Source organism: Oryctolagus cuniculus, chromosome 13 (genome assembly GCF_964237555.1).
Source record: "Oryctolagus cuniculus chromosome 13, mOryCun1.1, whole genome shotgun sequence".
In the NCBI taxonomy this organism is placed as follows: Eukaryota; Metazoa; Chordata; class Mammalia; order Lagomorpha; family Leporidae; genus Oryctolagus; species Oryctolagus cuniculus.
This window is the reverse complement of record NC_091444.1, coordinates 79,174,904-79,196,109: the sequence shown is the minus strand read 5'-3', so window position 1 is coordinate 79,196,109 and position 21,206 is coordinate 79,174,904. Positions and strand designations below refer to the sequence as shown.

Genomic DNA, 21,206 nt, shown 5'->3' with positions numbered 1-21,206 from the left:
CCCGACCGGGACTAGAACTTGGTGTGCCGGCGCCGCTAGGCGGAGGATTAGCCTAGTGAGCCACGGCGCCGGCGTCTTTTAAGTACTTTAATTACCCTAAATAATTAAAAACCCAATAAACTATAAATATGGTGATTTAATACTGATAAGTGTTCCAAAACTACTTATAACTAGTAAGATGTTTACTTAAGAAAATAATTTTCCATATATTTACAAAATTTACAATCCAGAAAATTAAATTAGAAATTCAAGGCTGAGTATGATTTTTTCTTTTCTGGGTATTTACAACATTTTTTTTAAATTAAGATTTATTTATTTGAGAGGCACAGTTACAGGCAGAGGCAGGGAGAAACAGAGAGATCCTCAATCTGCTGTTTACTCCTCAAATGGCCTCAATGGCCACAGCTGGGTCAATTTGAAGCCAGGAGCCAGGAGCTTCTTCTAGGTCTCCCACATGGGTGCAAAGGCCTAAGCACTTGTGTTGTCTTCCACTGCTTTCCCCAGCCATAGCAGAGAAAGGGTTGGAAGCGGAGCAGCTGTGACTTGAATCAGCACCCAAATGGGATGCAGGCACCACAGGCAGAGACTTAACCAACCACGCCACAGCTCTAGCCCCTGATTTTTTTTCTTTTAAGCCAGTACTGTTCAACATTATAAATGCTGTACTTTAAGTACAAATATACAGAGTCTTCTTATCATGGTACATTGTTATTTAATTTACTCATTTACCAGTTCCTTACTGAGCACCAGTCATGTGCTTGTACACTATTCTAGCCACTGTGAACACAACGTGAACAAAACAAAACAATCCCTGCCCTTGTAGAGTTTAATGCAGGTAGGGTGTGAAAGGCACTAAACATAATAAAAAATCATATTGCATGTTACAAGATGAAAAATAATTTTGGGAAAACAATAGAATACAGGAGGCGGAAAGAATTGTAATTAAAAAAACATTTATTTATTTGAAAGGAAGACAAAGGTAAGAGGGAGAGAGGGAGAGGTGTCTTTCACATCTACCAGTTTATTGCCCAAATGGCTGCAACAGCTAGGCTGGGTCAGGTCAAAGCCAGGTGTCAGGGTCTCAATCTGAGTCTCCCACATGGGTGACAGGGACACAAGTCTTAACCCATCACCAGCTACTTCCAAGGGTGCACATTAGCAGGAAACGAGGATGGGGATGGAATTGGGACTCAATGATACGGGATGTGGGAGACCCAAATGAGGTGTTTCCAATAGCCAAACACCCTAGGATTGTAGTTTTACAAAGTAGGGTGATCACTGAACTATCCATAGAAAGAAGCACTTGATAAGAGTTTCAAGGAAGCAAAAAAGGAGAGGCACATACCTGGACAAAGAATGAACTCAGAGAGAGGAACCAGTTAAGGAGATTTATAAAGAGCAGCCATTGAGGTAGAAGGAACCCAATTTAGTGTCCAGGAAGCCAAACTGGAAAGAAGTGTATCAAGAAGAAGAGAGCAGTCTTCTGTGCCAAACGATGGTCCTAGGTCAGGTAAGACAGAGGCTGAGACTTGACCTTTGGGGTTAGCGATGCAAAGGTCCTGGCTGACCTTGGTGAACAGTTTCAGTGGAATTATACAGTTGGAAACCTGACTGAAATGAGTTTAATAGAATATAGAAGAGACAGACTGATTAGTTGTTCAAAGAGACTTGCAGAGGATCAGTGTTGTGGTGTAATGGATTAAGCCGCTGCCTGCAATTTTGGTATCCCACATGGGTGCTGGTTTGAGTCCCGCTGCTCCACTTCAAATCCTGCTCTCTGCTAATGCACCTGGGAAAGCAGCAGAAGATGGCCCAAGTCCTTGGGCCCCTGCCCCAATGTGAGAGACCTGGATGGAACTCCTGACTTCAACCTGGCCCAGCCCTGGCCATTGCAGCCATTTGGGTAGTGAAGCAGGGGGTGAAAGATCTCTATTTCTATTTCTCCCTCTCTCTCTTTCTCTCTGTAACTCTGTTTTTCAAATAAGTAAAGTAAATCTTTTTAAAAAAGCGTGTTACTAGAGAAAGAGCAGGGAATGGACTACTCTCTGGAAGAGTTTGCTGTTTTCATATTTTACATGGGAGAAGTAAAAATGGGTTTGTATGCTGATGTGAAATATGCAATAAAGAGGAAAAAGTTAGTGGATCCATATCCCAAGTTGGTGAGAGAGTATGGGAACTTAGTGCAGAACACTTCAGTAGGATCATGGATGGTTTGTCTAACTTAATAGAAAGGAAGGCACAGTATATGAGTATAGATACCCTCAGGGAGGTCAATGAGGTGGTGGAATTTCTGTGAAATTTTACTTTGGAAACATAAGCAAGATCACCAACGAGATCTGAAGGGGGAGGACATATTAGAAGTTTGAGGAAAGAAGAGAATGAATGAAAGCCTAGGATAATATGGATATATGTGGTGTGAGGAAATGTGGTGTAGCTTCTGGGCAGTATAAAGCATTTATTTAAGGAGTCTAGTGAGGATTTTAAAGTGAGGCAATACAAAAGTGGATCAGAAATTCTAGGTATTTACAAGGGAGCAGCCATAATATTGACCGTGGCATTTAGGCTGGCAAAGACCAGAGTTATGAGATAGGAGGTGAGGGCAGTGAGAGAGGAGCAGGATTCACAGATTCTTGGTCTCAGAGGGGCTGAAAGATTGTTGGAATTAGAATCCTAGAGAGAATGATCTGAAAAAAATAGGAGGTAGTGATCAGAAAGTTTATGATGTGTAACAACAAAGTCTGTGGCATGGTTATGGGAATGAGTGAGTGAGGTCTGGTGGAGGACAAGGTCAGAGAGGTAAAAGAGTTTCAGGAACTGAGGGGCCAAGGCCTGGAGAGGTCACCTACATATATGTTCAAGTCACCAAAAATTAAGACAAGAGCCAAAATGAGCAAGAAATGAAGTGGCCTGATGCAAGTGTCAATAAATGATGAAAGCAATGTGGGGGAGGGAATTCAAAAATTTTTTTTTTAAAGATGAGTAGATGCTCAGTAGGTATCACTCTATTTTATTTATTTATTTTGACAGGCAGAGTTAGACAGAGAGAGAGAAAGGTCTTCCTTTTCCGTTGGTTCACCCCCAAAATGGCCACCATGGCCGGCATGCTGTGTTGATCTGAAGCCAGGAGCCAGCTGCTTCCTCCTGGTCTCCCATGCAGGTGCAGGGCCCAAGCACTTGGGCCATCCTCCACTGCCTTCCCGGGCCACAGCAGAGAGCTGGACTGGAAGAGGATCAACCAGTACAGAATCCGGAGCCCCAACCGGGACTAGAACCAGGGGTGCTGGCGCCGCAGGGGGAGGATTAGCCTAGTGAGCCACAGCGCCGGCTGGGAATTCAAATTTTTTAAGAGATTTATTTTATTTATTTGAAAGAGAGTTACAGGGAGCTGGTGCTGTGGAGCAGTGATTTAACACCCTGGCCTGCAGTGCTGGCATCCCATATGGGCACCTATTCCAGACCTGGCTGCTCCACTTCTAATCCAGCTCTCTGCTGTGGCCTGGGAAAGCAGTAGAAGATGGCCCAAGTCCTTGGGCCCCTGCACCCATGTGGGAGACCTAAAAGAAGCTCCTGGCTTCAGATTGGTGCAGTTCTGGCCGTTGCAGCCAATTGGGGGTGAACCATCGGATAGAAGACTTCTTTCTCTCTCTCTGCCTCTCTTCTCTCTGTGTAACTCTGACTTTCGAATAAATAAATAAATAAATAAATCTTTTTTTTTAAAGAGAGAGTTACAGAGAGAGGTAGAGACACACAGAGAGGTCTTCCATCCACTGGTTCACTCCCCAAATTGTGACGGCTGGAGCTGAGCTGATCCGAAGCCAGGAGTCAGGAGCTTCTTTCAGGTCTCCTACATAGGTGCAGGGACCCAAGGATTTGGGCTATCTTCTGCTTCTTTCCCAAGCATATTATCAGGGACTGGATCAGAAGTGGAGCATCTGGAACTCAAACCAGTGCCCACTTCTGGGATGCTGGCACTGCAGGCAGCGGCTTTACCGGCTACGTCACAGTGCAGGCCCCATCTATACAACTTCTATCATGCCTGTATCATTGTTTTAGGGAACAGGATGAGGTATGGTTTTCTGATGTATGCCTAAAATAGAATCAAATAGAGAAAATCTGAGATATTTGTGTTTTGCCAGATTATCAGTAATTTCCTCTGCAAAATGCAGTAATTCTTAACTGGGAAAAACCTATGCAACCTTATGGTTAATGGTATGGGGTATATGTGATAATTAGTAATGAGCACCACTGTCTTCTTGGGGACACAGGGACTGTAACTGGCCTAGGCTCCCTCACCAGATGAGTAGCCTATTTGTACATGTCTGCCTTGAAGAGTAATTCAAAACTGTGTCTCAGAAAGCTGACAAATTATTGTGCATCCAGTGCTCAAAAAAAGTCCCAATCTCAATGTCAGATTCTTATGTGTTAAACTTACTGTATCATCATTGACTATGTGGGTGGGGCTGATCTTATTCTCATAAATTACTCTCTGGGTGCAGAAGCTTGCTATTAAATTCGATTGTTAGGGGGTGGGTGTTTGGCACAGCAGTTAGGTTGTTGTTTGAGACGCCCACATTGGAAGTCAGAGTGCAGAGGTTTGAGTCCTGTCTCTGCTGCCAGTTGCAGCTTCTTGCTTATGTGCACCCTGGATGAAAGAATGTGGTACCTTAAGCAGTCGGATTCCTGCCACAGATGTGAAAAATCTGGACTGATGTTTAACACATAGAAGAAACTACATTCAGACATAACTGTTTGCAGGCTTGGGACGAAAGTCTTTCTGCTATACCATGTGGTTTTTCCAGCATAGAAACAACAGTGACATTTTTACTTTTTTAGAGCATTGGTTTAGTTGACAGGATATTTTTTTTTTATATATAAAATTATTTTATTTGGGAGGCAGAAAGACAGGGAGAAGGAGGGCGGGAGAGAGAAAGAAAGCAAGCACTCTCATCTGCTAATTCACTCCTCAAATGTTCGCAGTGACTAATCCACACTGAGTAGAGGCTGAAGCTGGGGGCTCTAGACACACAATCCAGGTAATGCAGATCTCCCACGAGGGTGGTAGGAACTCAACTGCTTGAGCTATCACCACTGCCTCCTAGAGTCTGCATCAGCAGGGAGCTTGATTCAGGAGCCAGCTGAGAATATAGTAATCTTAACCACTAGGCCAAATGCCCACTCCTGAGATAGAGTATTTTGAATTTCAATTTTAACTTAAAAGTTTAAAAATAATCAAAAGCATTTTAATTGATACATACTGTACATATTTATGGGTTATGTGATGTCTTGATACATGTATACCTTGTATATGTTCAAATCATGGTAAACATCTATCTTCTCAGACATTTATTTTTAACATTTAAGAAATTTAACTTCTAACTTTTTCTCATAACGTCTACCAGAAGTAAGATGACTAGGTTAAAGAAAAATGAATTTATTATTTTGATAAATATGGTCAAATTTGTAAGTTTACACTCCAACCAGCCAGCAATAGAGAAGGGGTATATTGCCAAACTTACTAACTTTGCTAATATGATAGATTAGAAATTGTAGGCACCGGTGCTGTGGTGTAACAGGTAAAGCTGCTTCCTGCAGTGCTGGCATCTTATGTGGGCACCAATTCGATTCCTGGCTACTCTACTTCCGATCCAGCTCTCTGCTGTGGCCTAGAAAAGCAGTGAAAACGGCCCAAGTCCTTGGGCCTCTGCACCCGCATGGGGAACACGGAAGAAGCTCCTAGCTCCTGGCTTCGGATTGGCGCAACACCAGCTGTTGTGGCCACCTGGGGAGTGAACCAGTGGATGGAAGACCCCTCTCTCTCTCTGCCTCTGCCTCTCATGTAACTCTGCCTTTCAAATAAATAAATCTTAAAAAAACAGAAATTGGGCCAGCGCCGCGGCTCACTAGGCTAATCCTCCACCTTGCGGCGCCGGCACACCAGGTTCTAGTCCTGGTCGGGGCACCGGATTCTGTCCCGGTTGCCCCTCTTCCAGGCCAGCTCTCTACTGTGGCCCGGGAGGGCAGTGGAGGATGGCCCAAGTGCTTGGGCCCTGCACCCCATGGGAGACCAGGATAAGTACCTGGCTCCTGCCATCGGATCAGCGTGGTGCGCCAGCCGCAGTGCACTGGCCATTGGAGGGTGAACCAACGGCAAAGGAAGACCTTTCTCTCTGTCTCTCTCCTCACTGTCCATTCTGCCTGTAAAAAAAAAAAGAAACAAAACAGAAATTGTATATCAGTGCAGTTATGAAGTTGAGCATCTTCTCACATATTTAAGGGTTGTTTGTGTGTATATATGTATATATATGCATGTGTGTTGTATTTTCATGTGTGCATATGTGCATTCGCATGATCTAATCATGCCCTTGCTTCTTTTTCTCTTGGATTTGTTCTTATTCCAATTTTAGCATATATATTCAATAAATCATTTGTCTTTTATATGAGTAGCAAACATTTTTCCAAATGTGTCATTTATTTGTCTTTTGACTTTACCTCTGGTGGTCATGTGGTGTCATTTGGTGGTTGCTATGTTTTACCACACAGAAGTCCATTTTATTTACTTACAATTTATTACCATGAAAAGGTTAATTTTATTTACTTAAGTTTTATCACCATGCTAAAGTGAGTGGTACTGTGAACCCTCTTTCTGGGAATATGGTCCTTGGGTCAGACCAAGCCACAAAGATTGATGACCAAAACGCTGCTTTATTACTTCTGACATCTCCCACAATTCCCCTCCTTGGAGAGAGCAGGAATTGACTCACCAATAACTTTCCTCATTAGCCTTCCCTTTCCCAAGCTCAGGGTTTGAAGGAAGAGGAACTGAAACAAGCCAGGAGTTCAGGAAACCATTGTTTTTAATGGGGTTGAAAAGGTAGGAAAGGGATTTGCTGGCAAGATGTTCAGCATTGTATCTCCTTTTTTCTTTTCTTGGCAGGGGTTCATGTACAGAAAGAAAGGAGCCCCAAAGGCTCTCTTCTCAGGCATGGGGTAAATGGGGAGAAGACAGTAGAAGAGGAATGGGAGACCTTTGTCTTTTGCCACAGGGAAGGAGAATTGAGACACAGAATACTGGGAGAGACATTAATCACCTTATATCTGTGAGGGTTGACTAATACTGCACTTCCCTGGGTATTTACAGATCACAAGGGAAACAGAGTTATAGACAAGGAAAGATCAGGGGCTCAGCAGTGAAGCAACCTGTAAAACTGGGTTGATCCCTGGTAATTTAAACCATACCCTCAATGCCCCCTCACTCTCTGGCTTTGACCTCTGTCTTCGATGTGTTGCCCTCCTGCCTGGTCACTGTTTCTACTTTTTCCGCCCAATCTGTGCCATCAGGTGGGCATTGGCAGCTGCCTTGGCTTGCAAGTTCTTTGCCTTGGCAATGTTGAAGAGGATGTTCATGATGTTGGTGGGAACGTCGAGGGACAGAGTGAACTTGGTGTGCCGGTCACTCTTGGCTTTGTCTTGGTATACCTTCCCCCGGAGCTGTGCTTGGGACAGGTATTTGTATCGAATGCTTCCAGCTCCACTGCTGCCTCCAGAGCCTGGGGAAGTCCTTTTCTCTTTGTCTTGTTTTTCCTCTCTCTCCTTCTCTTCCTCTCCTGAGGATGGACCTTGGCTGGGCAGGTAGAGGAAGCTCCTCTTGCTCAGCAGGGATACAGCCTCCAACTGGCTCTTCTTGGCCTCAGACAGGGCTGTGTTGAGGCAGCTGAAGATGGGCTTGTCTTTGTAGAACTTATGGGAGAGGCCTGTTCTTGGGCCTGCTGGGAGCAGCAGCAGCAGCAGCAGGAAGTGAGCAGGCCTCAGCATCTCTCCCTGCAGTGGAAAAGAGGGGCACGGGGAGGTGATATGAGAGGTGACATAGAGTTTGAAAGGACATGGAAGGACACCCAAAGGGTGTTGTTGATTTCTACTATGGGGGTTCCCAGAGTATAGTGCCCAGATCAGTAGCCTCAGCATCATCTGGGAATTTGTTAGAGATGTAAGTAATTATCTGGTCTTGTTCAGAACTACTGCGGCATAGCAATCTGTGTTTCAACAAACTTTCCTTGATTTTGACGATCTTTAAAGTTTGAGACCCCCTAAGTCTACGAGTATATGGGTTTTATATAATTCAGCTATGTAGGCAGCCACTGGCCCTGTAAGTGAACAACAAATATGGCAAGTAGGCATTTAGCAGCCTAACTGGGTTAATTAGAATGGCCACATGAATTTTTATTCATGTCATCATTAGGAAGGCAGATTAAATATATCCACATGGCTTAAGCAGTATGGTGGGTATTTGCTCATTGCTTCTAAGGCAGATCTCTAAGGCTAATTTCCTGGTAAGTTATTCCTAGTTTCTTAAGAATAACCAGGCTTATTAGTTTGGTTGATTTTATGAGACCTAAGTCAGCAAAATGTCAGCAGGAAGCCTAGCAACTCCCAGGGAGGCCTGGAGCCTCCATCCTAAGACAGTCACCTCTGATCACATGTGTGTGTTCTTGTTTGCCTCCCAGACTTGAGTGAGGCTGAGGGTCTCAGGAGCAGTCAGCCGAAACTCTTATTTTAGGACATGCTCCACCTAGAGAGGCCTCATACCTTCTTCAGGTGCCTGTTCATTGGTATTTCCAAATTCTGGGTGAGATGTGCAATTGTCCAAAATACAAGACCTTGATGGGTATGAAAGGATTATATTTTCAAAGTGACCACTTGAATCCATTCTTTCACTATTTTATAAAAGGAAACAATTAAGTCTTATTGTATGAAACATGCTGGCAATGCAAACACCCAGAATAATGGTCCTTCTGTAACTCAGACTGTTAGGACCTCAAGCCATCGCATATATTTGTTGGTCTAGCAACCATCAATAGCATCAGTTATGACTTCAAGATGCTTTCTCCCAAGGAAGAGGACTAATGCTGAGTCACCCATGTCCTCCTGCCCAGTCTCCTTTGATGTAAAAGCAGACAGATGTATGTGCCAGAAGGTCATCAGAATTAGGATTGTCTGTGGTCATTAACTTTTTTAAGTTTTTCTCTCTCTCTCTCTCTTTTTTTTTTTTTGACAGGCAGAGTGGACAGTGAGAAAGAGAGAGACAGAGAGAAAGGTCTTCCTTTGCCGTTGGTTCACCCTCCAATGGCCACCACGGCCTTAGCGCTGCGACCGGTGCACCGTGCTGATCCGATGGCAGGAGCCAGGTACTTATCCTGGTCTCCCATGGGGTACAGGGCCCAAGGACTTGGGCCATCCTCCACTGCACTCCCTGGCCACAGCAGAGAGCTGGCCTGGAAGAGGGGCAACTGGGACAGAATCCGGCGCCCCGACCGGGACTAGAACCTGGTGTGCCGGCGCTGCAAGGGAGGATTAGCCTAGTGAGCCGTGGTGCCGGCCTGTGATCATTATTACTTAGGGAAATTGTGAGGCAGGTAGAGTTTACTTCTTGTGCCCTGGAATTAAACTCACCCTGTACCCCAGTCCCCTTTGCCTCATCTGTGGGCACACACAGCTCTTAAATAAAGACATGACACTAATTTACTTCATTTGCATCCTTGATCATGCATGAGAAAAAAAAGGGAGGTCAAAATTTCCAGAGTTTCATCCTCCTAGGATATACATAGCTGATGTCCAGTATAGTATGACATATGCTTGTTCCCAGGCTGCACCATCAGAATGAATCTGCTCCTGGACTGTCATATGGGGTACCTGTGAACAGTGGAGTCTTTTGCCACACTGTGTTGCATTACTTGGATTTGGAGTTTATTTTATTAGCCAAGATAACACTTGGCTTCTACAAAAGGAGCAAGAAATATGTGGTTAACTATGACACTTGGGGTAGTTATTGTCTTATGGCATCTTTTTTTTTTTAAGTAAGTATGAACAATTGTATAAATAAATCAACAGGGAGATTCTCCCAGGCATTCAGCAGTGTGAAGCTGGGACTGGGATTTCTACAGTGACAGCACAGAGTAGAGCCAGCCAAGTTGAGATGACAACAGAAACCTGAGTTCCAGCCCCAGCTCTTTAGCTCACTATCACTTTGATCTGGACCTGGATATTTCCTATAACATTAGTGGGATTGGACCTTTCAGACTTCCAGTGGGAAGCCCTTCCAGACTTCCTTGCCTAAGGAACCAGATGGTGGAATCGGAATTGGCCCTTAAACTGAGCCTCCCCTGAAAGACGATCCTGCAAATTCCGGCTCTTTCACTTACCTTGGAAACACACACAAACATACACATCTACACAAACATAAGAGGAGTGTTAAAAACATTTGTGGAAAATAAAATGTTTATGAAAAAACTATGAATGGATTTCAAATTTTTTTTGCAACAAAATAAACTTATCTTTAATTCTATTTTTCTGCGAATGTCTTGAGGTACCCTCATCTATACAAATACATATGTATACAAATACACACTGCACATTTACTCATATACAAAGCTCTACACACCTCACATACACATATCTCATGTATATCACACACATTAACACTTCATGACATATATACCTCAAACTCATGCACATATACACACATCACACACAGACACTCATACATACACTTCACAATACATGACTCACATAAACATATACTTCACATGTACATAACTCACATAGATCTACACACACATAAAATCCAGTTAACATGTACACATTTCATGTACACCTCAACATATATGTACACACATATAAACATTTAAGACATAAAACTTCACAGACATGTACACATAATGTATGCATAGGCATACTTTCACATATGTATATACAAAAACTTACATATACTTCAGACATATACAAATGGACACACAACCATATACACATTTTACACAATATACACATAAACACAAGTACATGCACACACTTTCCACACACACATAAAGTGTTGATGTGTATATGTACCCATTTATGCACACATCTCATGTACACAAAATACATATATATGTATACACACATGGACACACATACACACATGTGTGCCTTTGCTTGACAAGTTTCCTGTGGCAGCTGCTGCTTTCCTTAGCCTTCCCCCTTGTATCAGCTTTCTTATTTTAAATGTTTTCCCTAGAAACCAGGGTTTGTTTTATTTGTTTTTCTTTTGTTTTGCCTTACAAAAGTTTGCAGCTTATTTTATCTAACATTTTTCATAATATTTTATAAAAAAATTCACCCTTCTTGCTTTAAGTAATTCAATATGTACACTAGCCAGATGTGGACATGCTATGTCATGCTGTGAGAACAATGAAATCTTTGGAGTTACACAGATTTATGCTCGAATTCCATCTTCATCTTTGTTTGTCTGAGGACCTTGGGTAGATTCCTTAAGCTCTGAGAAATTCTGTTTCCTGTGCTGATAAACGGGTTTACAATAAATACTTCATAAAGGTTAAGTGAAAGATTAAATTAAAAATGTCCGTCAGTGAAAGCTGTTTGTTTAAGCAGACACTTAATGAAGGCTGGTTTATGCTTATTTATACATAAATATAATAATCTCCAGGTCCTACTAGAAGGTTTGTTCTGCACATAATCTTTTCAAATGTGCAATTTACACACTCTCTCTCTCTCACACACACACATGCATGTCAGATAGTTTGAGCCAGCAATTTGTTTCTGCAGATCAGTATCCTTGATTGTGTTGTACCTCTTGATTATAGTTTTTGGCTATACCACCCTCTCATGCACCCAAACTACACTGGTGAGCTTTGCCTTTAACTTAGTGTGAGTGTTCCCTAACTCAGAGAACTGCAGAATCCTGTGAAGGAATTGTTCAAACACAGAATAGGGAGTCCTATCCAGAGAGAGTTTCTGGTTCAGTGATTTGACTACAGGGCCTGGGAACTTGCACTTCCCACAGGGGCCCAGGTAATACTGCTGCTGTGGGTCTGTGGACCATACTTGGACAACTGCTTTTCCATGAGTTCCAAGCACCCCTATTCTCCTTAGAATGCAGGCCGGACCTCCTGGAGAATACTTTACAGGGTGGATTGACTGTCCTTCAGAAAATGGGCTTGTTCTTCTTTTAAACATTGCATCCAACACCACACAAATGGCTTTATTTCGTACTAAGGAAATAGTACGAAGTACTATTAAATAGCTAGCTGTTTATACATAAATGAAGTAAAGATGGACGTTTTAGCTCTCTTATAACTCGAAGGCATCTTAATGCTTGGGAGCAGTGTTGAATGATTTGTTAACTCTGAATTAATTAAAACCAGTTCAGAAAGGGTTAATGCTGGTAGCAAATCTGTTCCTTTGTCCCCTTGTTCCATTCAAAGAGCAGCTTCAGACTGCCCCTCCCACTAATCAGCTCAGGCCTAAATGCCGCCCCCACCCCCCTACCGGGTCTCACTGTTTTCCTGTGTGAGAGCAGCAAATTCAGTTTGGGAGTCTTTGATTTCTTTATCCTTGTACTTTGGAAAGCAGGAGGCCCCTCTACAAAAAAGCCTGGAAGAATGAAATGATTTCTCAGTAAAGGTTGCCTGGGCACTGAGTGAGCCTAAGTTAAAGAAGGAGGGTTTGAGCCGGCGCCGTGGCTCAATAGGCTAATCCTCCACCTTGCGGCGCCGGCACACCGGGTTCTAGTCCCGGTTGGGGCGCCGGATTCTGTCCCGGTTGCCCCTCTTCCAGGCCAGCTCTCTGCTATGGCCAGGGAGTGCAGTGGAGGATGGCCCAGGTGCTTGGGCCCTGCACCCCATGGGAGACCAGGAAAAGCACCTGGCTCCTGGCTCCTGCCAGGATCAGCGCGGTGCGCCGGCTGCAGCGGCGGCCATTGGAGGGTGAACCAGCGGCAAAAGGAAGACCTTTCTCTCTGTCTCTCTCTCTCACTGTCCACTCTGCCTGTCAAAAAAAAAAAAAAAAAAAAAAAAAAAAAAAAAAAAAAAAAAAAGAAGGAGGGTTTGGAGGTGCAGCCTTGGAGCTGTCTGGAGGTGCAGCCTTGGAGCTGTCCTCCCATCCCCCACTTTGTAGGGTTTCTCCATTTCCTCCTCACCAAAACTGTTGCCACAAAACCCAAAGCACCAGACAAAATCATATTCCCCTCTCCCCAGAACCCTCCCTTCCTTCCCAGGACATTCTGCCTTCAGCCTCAATCTCCTGCAATTTTATACAAGAATTGTTGAGAATTCCAAATGCATTTAGTGTCCAAGTCCATATTTCTGTCCTAGAAATTATCTATATTTCTCTTTCTGACCACACTGGCTGCCCTTTTAGTTTTTTTTTTTTTTACACCTGAATTTATCTGCCCATATATCCCCCACTCTTTAAAGACCCAGGAACACTTTGAGGGTTGCATTTCTTTGTAGTTTCCATTTCAGCTACAATGTGGAAACATTTCATTATGGGCAGATTTTCCCTGTGTGTCATTTTGTTCCTTAGTGGTGCCATTTGAGAGGCTAGGGAGGGGCCGAGGTGGTCAATGATGTCTTATACTGAATGACAGACTCAATAAAGATTTGTCAAATGAACTAAAGTTAGATTAGTATTCCAGGCACTTAATTAAACCAATTCATTTTCCAAAAACAAAGCAATCTCTTTTAAATTTTCTTCATGGCTATATATTCTCTCTGCAAATGCATAGTTTTGCAGATTACAGAGGGAAAAATCCTTTAAAAGGCTTTTTTTTGTTTTGTGCTTTATTTTGAACTCATACATCTATATCTAGAGTTATAAAAGGATTTCTGAATATGAGACAGACTTCGTAAGAACTTCCTACAGTTTTCCTGGGAAAAAATACAGGTTTTTCCATGCAGTGGGCTGCCAAAGGATATAGCCTCCTGGAAAAGTGACTGAACTCAAGTCCATTACAAAAGCAATCCATGGAGGGTATGGAGGAGGTGATCTCTTTTTACTTTTTGTTTACTTTTCCCCAATTTTTTTGGCGGACAAACTCTTTAAAAATATTTTACCCTCTTGCTTTTCAAATCTCATGTTGCCCATTAGGGGAAGACATTGTATTTGTAGAGAGTACCTAAAGTGTCTAAACCATCTACAAAGTGTTCCTGTGAGCAAGTGCTGTGCAGGGGTTCTGCCACATATGCCTGAAGCTTAGCAAAACCTCCCTCTATATCTGCAAGCCCTTGGCTCTAGCATGGGCAGGATTGTGGGGGTTTTGGATAGTGTCCCCTTGTCCTCAGCATTGATGCAGAGTTATAAAGCAAAGACCACTCACCAGAATCATGAATTGTACATGACAGGGATGCCTCATGCTGATCTTACTTTTAGATTTTTTCTAAAATATAAGGGCTTTTTGCCATCCTCGATATTTTACCATCAAAGTGAGTGGCTGAAGGATGGAAGGCAGATTCAGTTATCTTTTTGGGACTTTTCATTTTAGGATTTGTTTCAGGTTTGCAGGATACACAAAAAGAAACTTTCCACACAGAAAAGTTGTGCTTGACTCCTCACATAGCCTAATTCCTTAGCAAGTTACTCCTGTTCATTCTTGGGACTCCTTTACCATACTCCCCAGTGAATCAACACAGAGGTTTAATATTTCCTAATACCTGCCATGGAAACTGAGCACTCTAGTTATGTTTAAGGGACAAATCTTTATACCAATATTTGTCTCTTTGAATGCCTGAAACTCAACCATTCCTTTGAATTATTATTATAGTAGTGTCTTTTGATGGTTCTTTAAAGAGCTATAGTTATTTCTGAAAACTGTGACAGAGTTCAGCCTAAAATGTGAGGCAATGAGGAGCAGCCCAGACTAAAATTCAGAGCACCTGCTAGGGAGAGGGGAAAAAAAAGTAGGACAGAAAAGTCAGGAGGCAAATGGCACAGATTCCACTCTTTTGCCAAGTGTGGCAACAATGAAGGCAGAGCTATTTTCTGAGTGGCCCAGTTTTAACTAAAAAATGAACCATTGAAAAACATTTTGTGAAGCCATGGCTGCAGATCCTAGGGGACCCTTAAGCACTTAAAATATTATAGAAATCAGCTGTTTCAAATTTCTTTTTTAGATTTGTGGCAGGGTTTATGTGGAACACATACAAACATAAACACTGAGGGTTTATGCATCAGAGGAATATCCCTTGAAGAAGTAGGAACACCTAGGAGAAAGTTGGCATGCTCTGGACACCCTAGTCATTATAGGATCTTATTCAATCTGGTCTCAGAAGTGCCCCCCCACCTCCTTTCTTTTATTCCTGCATAGCTATGTTAAGGGAGAAAATGGCAAACAAGATTTCTCAGAAAACTTGAACATCATAATATAAGCATCAAACATTCATCTTTACCATTCGTCCCTTTACAGTTAGCACTTAGCCCCTGTAAATATCTGACTCCTCTTCCTACCCACCCCACAGTGTGGCAAAGAAAGGACTCTGGGCTTATAAGGCAGAGGACCTGGGTTCCAACATTTCCTCACTTACAGCTTGCCTTGCGTGAGTCACTTACCCTCTCTGTTCCAGTTGCTGAATCCTAAAAAGAAGGCATTATCTCCCAGGTGTATCACAGAATGAAAGGAGATAAGGGTTAATGACTGGCACATGGTAAACATACAAGTTCAAATATCCTCACGGCTTTGCTGTGGGATGATGTCTTGGAGTTTCTGTTTTTCCCAGAATCCCCACCCCATCCTCAGTTTGGAGACTGTCACCAAGCACTGCCTTTCATGTTCACAACTGAACTCTGTTCAGAAACAGTAGATTTGTATGAACACATTCTGCTTCTGTTCTATCATCTTTTGCAAAGCAGATCTCTCTATACCAACAAGGGGAGGATGAAACTTCCCTCTTTGGGACCAATTTATGTCGATTAAAAATACAGGGACTTCAGTACTCACTCCCCTAGGTGCCTACTCAGGATGCTAACAACACTTACCCCCCACACCTGTCTGATACCCAGCACCTCCTGCCCCACTCAGAGCAAATTCGTTTATCCTTCATAAACCAGTCCCCAACCACAATCCTACCCGTGAGTGGACTTTACTCTGGAGTGGAAATGCTCAGGAAGGCTGGCACAGCTTCAAGGTCAGGAGGTCTGCCCCAGGCACATCACCTTGAACTTCTGCAGGCTCTGGGGTCGCTGGCTCCTTCTTCTCCTGTATTGTTAGTAAGTGGGCTGTGATATTCCTTCTCTATGGAAACCGCTTCACTCCCCTGTGTATATATATAAAAGTGACAGATCACAGGGTGGATCGTAATTCCAAACGTAGTATCTACACTGGGATGAGATTTCATTTAAAATACAACCAGAACCAGCTGTTGACGTCATGCAGATGACAGGTGCTCCATAGCCTTGACCCCTCCTACTGCCCTCCCCTCCTATCACCTCCCAATTCCCTTCCTGCCCTTAGCCAATTGCTTCATTGATAAAACAAACAAACAGATAAACAAAACTGCACCTCACTGGTAAACTAAGATGTGGTGTCTGACTAATTTCAGCCTTATTTACATCCCTCTCACTGTAACCCTCCTTTGGGAAATCTGAATACAGGAGTTTCTTTGCAAGTGGAGATGATTTGAAGTGTATCTTTGTTCTGCCATTTTTGTGAGTTCTGACTGAGCAGTGTTATCTGTGCCTTGTTATGATTGTGCTTGTCATATGCTCTGTGCCTAGAGCTTTTAATGGAAAAATCACCTGAATTTCACTGGTTTATGCATTTCTTATTCATTGAGTACCTACTGTGTGCCAGGTACTGCCAGGACTCTCAGGGTTTCAGAGAGAAGTCAGTGGTGGTGTCTGTTCAGACAGGGCACTCACAGTTTAGAAAGACAGGCCGGCACTTTGGCACGTTAGGTTAAGCGTGGGCCTGTGGGTTGGCATCCTATATGGGCACCTGTTTGAGTCCCAGCTGCTCTACTTCCAGTCTGGCTCCCTGCTGATTGCCTGGGAAAGCAGAGGAGGATTGCCCAAAGTCCTTGGGCCCCTGTACCCATGTGGGAGACCTAGAAGAAGCTTCTGGCTCTTGGCTTCAGATTGGTCCAGTTGTGGCCATTTGGGGAGTGAACCAGGGGATGGAAGATCTATCTCTGTCTCCCCCTTCTCTGTCTGTAACTGCCTCTCAAGTAAATATTTTTTTAAAAGAACGATAGGCTAACATTGAATCTATTTCCCTGTGGCAATAAATGCTGCAGTACACAGGAAGTAACACTGTCCACCTCAAGACAGGTACACCTTTGTCAGGAGAGGAGAGAAGCAGAAGGGACATCACCAAAAAGGATAGATTAATGTGGACAGAGCCAAGGAAGAGAGGGACTAGGGGGAAGGAAGACAACCAGAAAGGAGGTGGGCAGTGGAGGGTTAGGAGCTGGTCCACACGGAGGCATGCCCTGATGGATGGCCTAGGGAGCTTGGATTTTACTCTATAGGGAGATGTGAAGTACTTCAGCCAGGTGACCCCTTAGTTAACAGATGAGGAAACTGAGGCTGTGAGAAGTGACTTACCAGGACCACACAGGCCTAGGGTGACTGAGTTAGGGTGAGAACCAGCCCTCACACTGGGCCTTGTTGCTTTCTATATCCACCTTGAACTTTGGGCTGAGGCAGTAATGAGGGGCAGTGCAGGAGAGCTGGGGCTCCCCAGGCCTTTGAGCAAGACCTCAGCCCCCCTCACAGACAGCTGATCTTAGCTCCCAAAATTTTTCTAGATGAGGTCAGTGGATTTCTAGAGAGGTCAGTGGACTTCTGAGGTTATCAGAGCTCTTGAAAGCCATGAGTGTTTTGGGAGTCATATGGAAAGCCATTGTGGAGGGATAACCCCCATCCAAGTTTCAGCCTCTTTCTAGAGATACAAATGGGACCTCAATCTGTTTCTTTATCTGCGGCTGTCTGGGCTGGGATATTTTTGAGATTCACAGCAACGTGAAACTAAATGTGTTTTAATACAAATCCATTACTTTGTTCATTTGTTCACGTATTCCAGACTTTGAGTTTTTGTTTTAGATTTTTTTCTACCTCATGTAATTCAACAGTGATAGGATTTATGTAGGATGAGAGGTAGATAATTGGAAATCTGAGTTTAATGCCCTTCTCTGTCTTTATGAGTTCTGATGTGTGAGGACAGGCTGTCTTGGATGGTGCCTGCTGAGCAGGATTTCTCAATCTTGGCACAGTTGACATTTGGGCCATGCATTTCCTGGTTTGGGGAACACCCTGAGCATTGTGGGATGTTCAACAGCATCCCTGAACTTCACCCACTAGAAACTTGTAACTCCCTCTCCCCCAACTTTGAGACAGCCAGGATTGTTTCCAGCCATGTGTCATGCGGGCAGAATTGCCCGCAACGAAGAATCACTGCTCTGGAGTATGGGGTGTAAAGAGAGACAATAAATCTTGGCTTCTTAGGAATCTGTCCTATTTCCTCTTAACTTCCTGGAAACCTCCCTCTTCTAGGCCAGATCTCCTTGGGACTAATGTGTCTTAGTCCCCTGAGCCCTGTGTCCTCTCACCCACACAGGGCAAGTTCATCTCTTCCCACTAATCCTGCCAGGGTGGGCTCTTGGGGTTGGCCACTGACTCTCACCATTCTGGACAGTTCCATTCAGAGTACCTCATAGATCTGGGCAGCAAGAAAGGTGCCAATTTAAGTGTCTTTTTCTCAGAAATTCAAACCTTAAGAAGTGGAACATTCAGTTTGCAACCTGAAAGCTGCTTCTGCTTGCATTTGGTGGAGGAGCATCTTGGACAGCAAGAGGATGGTTAGCGAGCAAGATCCCAGTGGTGTCATTTCCCGCAAATAATGATTTCCCTCCACACCTATTGCTAAAGTGTAAATGTGTATGCTGCAGTGTTTGCGCTTCTCTCTGGCCTTGGTGAGCCATTGGTATCTTTTATGAACTCAGCAGCAACACCTGGAAGGTTATTTAAGGCGGTAGATACTCTAGAGAGTGTGTGTGGGGACACAGTGAGAAGAATGGGTGGATCAACTTATTATATTAATAGTGCCCAATTCTCCATGCTGTTGAAGCACTTTAATATAATAACATAATTATTTTTTCAATAACTGATCTTGGCAGTGAAAGAAAAGGATAGAATAAAGAAGTTAAGGTAATAGCAAGAAAAACTTGATTTATAGGGGGTTTCAGCTTGGAACAAAAGTAGTTTCCATTTTGGCTTTTGTTGATAGTTTGGTTATTTGATTCTGTCACTAAAATTCTTGAGTTCTCTGTTTCCTGTTTCATAAACAGTAGATTGATTTATCTTCCCTATTTCTTAAAACAAGGTTGATGTTAAGATAATATTACAATGGCTTGACAAAATTTTGGACGAGTACAGAATATTATGGTCATCTTTTTCATTTAGTTCTCCCTAATTTCCCTGACAAATGTTGGATTTTCTTGACTTCTTGCTTTTAGAAGGGGATACATCAATCTCCTATTGTGTTTGTGATTGGTCAATTTCTTCTTGTAAGTCTGTCCACTTCCACTTCATACAGTTGTAGGGTTAGGTATATATAAATGATTCCTTTTTATCATTTTGCTGTAAGCCTCTTTATCTCAATTAGTGCTTATTGTCTTAATGTATTTAAGACCTACTGCGCTTTGTAGTAACTTTTGCAGACACTGCTCCTATTTTTGAAAATTTTGTTGATTTATTTGAAAGGCAGAGACAGAGAGAGCTTCCATTCACTGGTTAATGCCCTGAAATGCCTGCCGTGACTGGAACTGGGCCAGACTAAAACCAGAAGCTGGGCACTCAATCCACACCTCTAGATGTGTGTGGCAGGAACTCAGCTACAACTCAACATCACTGTACTCCATAGATTGTATTAATGGGAAGTTAGAATTAAAAGCTGAAGCTGGGAGTCAAAAATAGGTACTCTTATGTGGGATATGGGCATTCTAACCAGAATCTTAACTGCTAAGCGAAATGCCCAATCCAGTTATATAAACTTTTTGGATGTGTATTTGACATAAGGAATTTTAAAATTAATCAGTATGGCTGCCCTCTTGAACAATAAAAGGATCTTAGACCAATTAATTGTGATATTCTCCTTCCTTTTTATATGTTATTACTGTCTAATATTTTAGGTTCATCTTAATTTCATTCTGCTTGGGTATTCATTACACCAACCAAATTAGGCATTCATATGATTATTTGTAATCAGTGCTTGTTTAGATTTGACCATATCATTTTCAATTTCTTTGCAGACACTGCTCCTTGAACCCTACACCTTCCTTCAGTGTTCAATTTCTGTCTTGCTGAAGAACTTCCCTTATAATTCAGGAAGCTCATAAATCATAAACCTTTCCAACATCTGAATATGTCTTTATTTTGTCCTCCCTCTTTTGAGATAATTTATCTGGCAATGCAATTCTAGATAACAGACATTTTCCCTTCATATAGGGAAGATATTATTCTACTGTCCTCTCTTTTCAATTGTTCCTGTAGAGTTTTCTGTAGGTCTACGAATTGTCCCCATTGAGATAATTCAGTTTATTATCGGGTGCTTTTGATGTCATCTTCTTTTTCTCTTTGGGGCTCTGTAGTTTTACAATAACGTTTTACTTTCTCCTGTTTAGGACTTACTGTATTTCTTAAATCTGATGCTTTATTAATATATTAATTCTGGAAATCCCGTTATCTCTTTCTTTTTTTAATTTTTTATTTTTTGGACAGGCAGAGTGGACAGTGAGAGAGAGAGAGAGACAAAGAGAAAGGTCTTCCTTTACCGTTGGTTCACCCTCCAATGGCTGCAGCGGCGGCGTGCTGTGGCCGGCGCACCGCGCTGATCGGAAGCCAGGAGCCAAGTGCTTCCCTCCTGTTCTCCCATGTGGGTGCAGGGCTCAAGCACTTGGGCCATCCTCCACTGCACTCCTGGACCACAGCAGAGAGTTGGACTGGAAGAGGGGCAATTGGGATAGAATCCAGCACCCTGACCGGGACTAGAACCCTGTGTGCCGGCGCCGCAGGCAGAGGATTAGCTATTGAGCTGCGGTGGCGGCACGTTATCTATTTCAATATTGCCTCTTCCTCATTCTGTACTATATTCCCTGGGCATTTCTGTTAGATAGATATATCTGTGGTAGTTTTATGATGTGCCAATTTTGCTAAACTGAATATGCTTCCCAGAACTACCTTTTATAATTCTGGTTAGGAGTTGATCAGAACTACTAAGAGAAATTATTGGTCAGCACCGCGGCCCACTAGGCTAATCCTCCGCCTGTCCGTTGGGGCGCCGGATTCTGTCCCGGTTGCTCCTCTTCCAGTCCAGCTCTCTGCTGTGGCCTGGGAAGGCAGTGGAGGATGGCCCAGGTCCCTGGGCCCTGCACCCGCATGGAAGA

The 21,206-nt window shown here is 43.2% G+C and overlaps 1 protein-coding gene across 1 annotated transcript; it reads right to left on the bottom strand.

The window, feature by feature from the left end:
* Positions 1–6,836: 6,836 nt before the first annotated feature.
* On the bottom strand, positions 6,837–16,153 carry UCN3 (urocortin 3). Its single transcript, XM_051834792.2, has 2 exons — positions 15,893–16,153; positions 6,837–7,818 (listed from the first exon to the last, which is right to left on the bottom strand). Exon 2 carries the CDS (start codon positions 7,810–7,812, stop codon positions 7,309–7,311), a length of 504 nt encoding a protein of 167 aa, XP_051690752.1. The 5' UTR covers positions 7,813–7,818; positions 15,893–16,153; the 3' UTR covers positions 6,837–7,308.
* Positions 16,154–21,206: the final 5,053 nt, after the last annotated feature.

What these genes read in the sequence shown, in the direction of transcription:
- UCN3 (XM_051834792.2), bottom strand. Translation starts at nt 7,812, where the DNA reads ATGCTGAGGCCTGCTCACTTCCTGCTGCTGCTGCTGCTGCTCCCAGCA.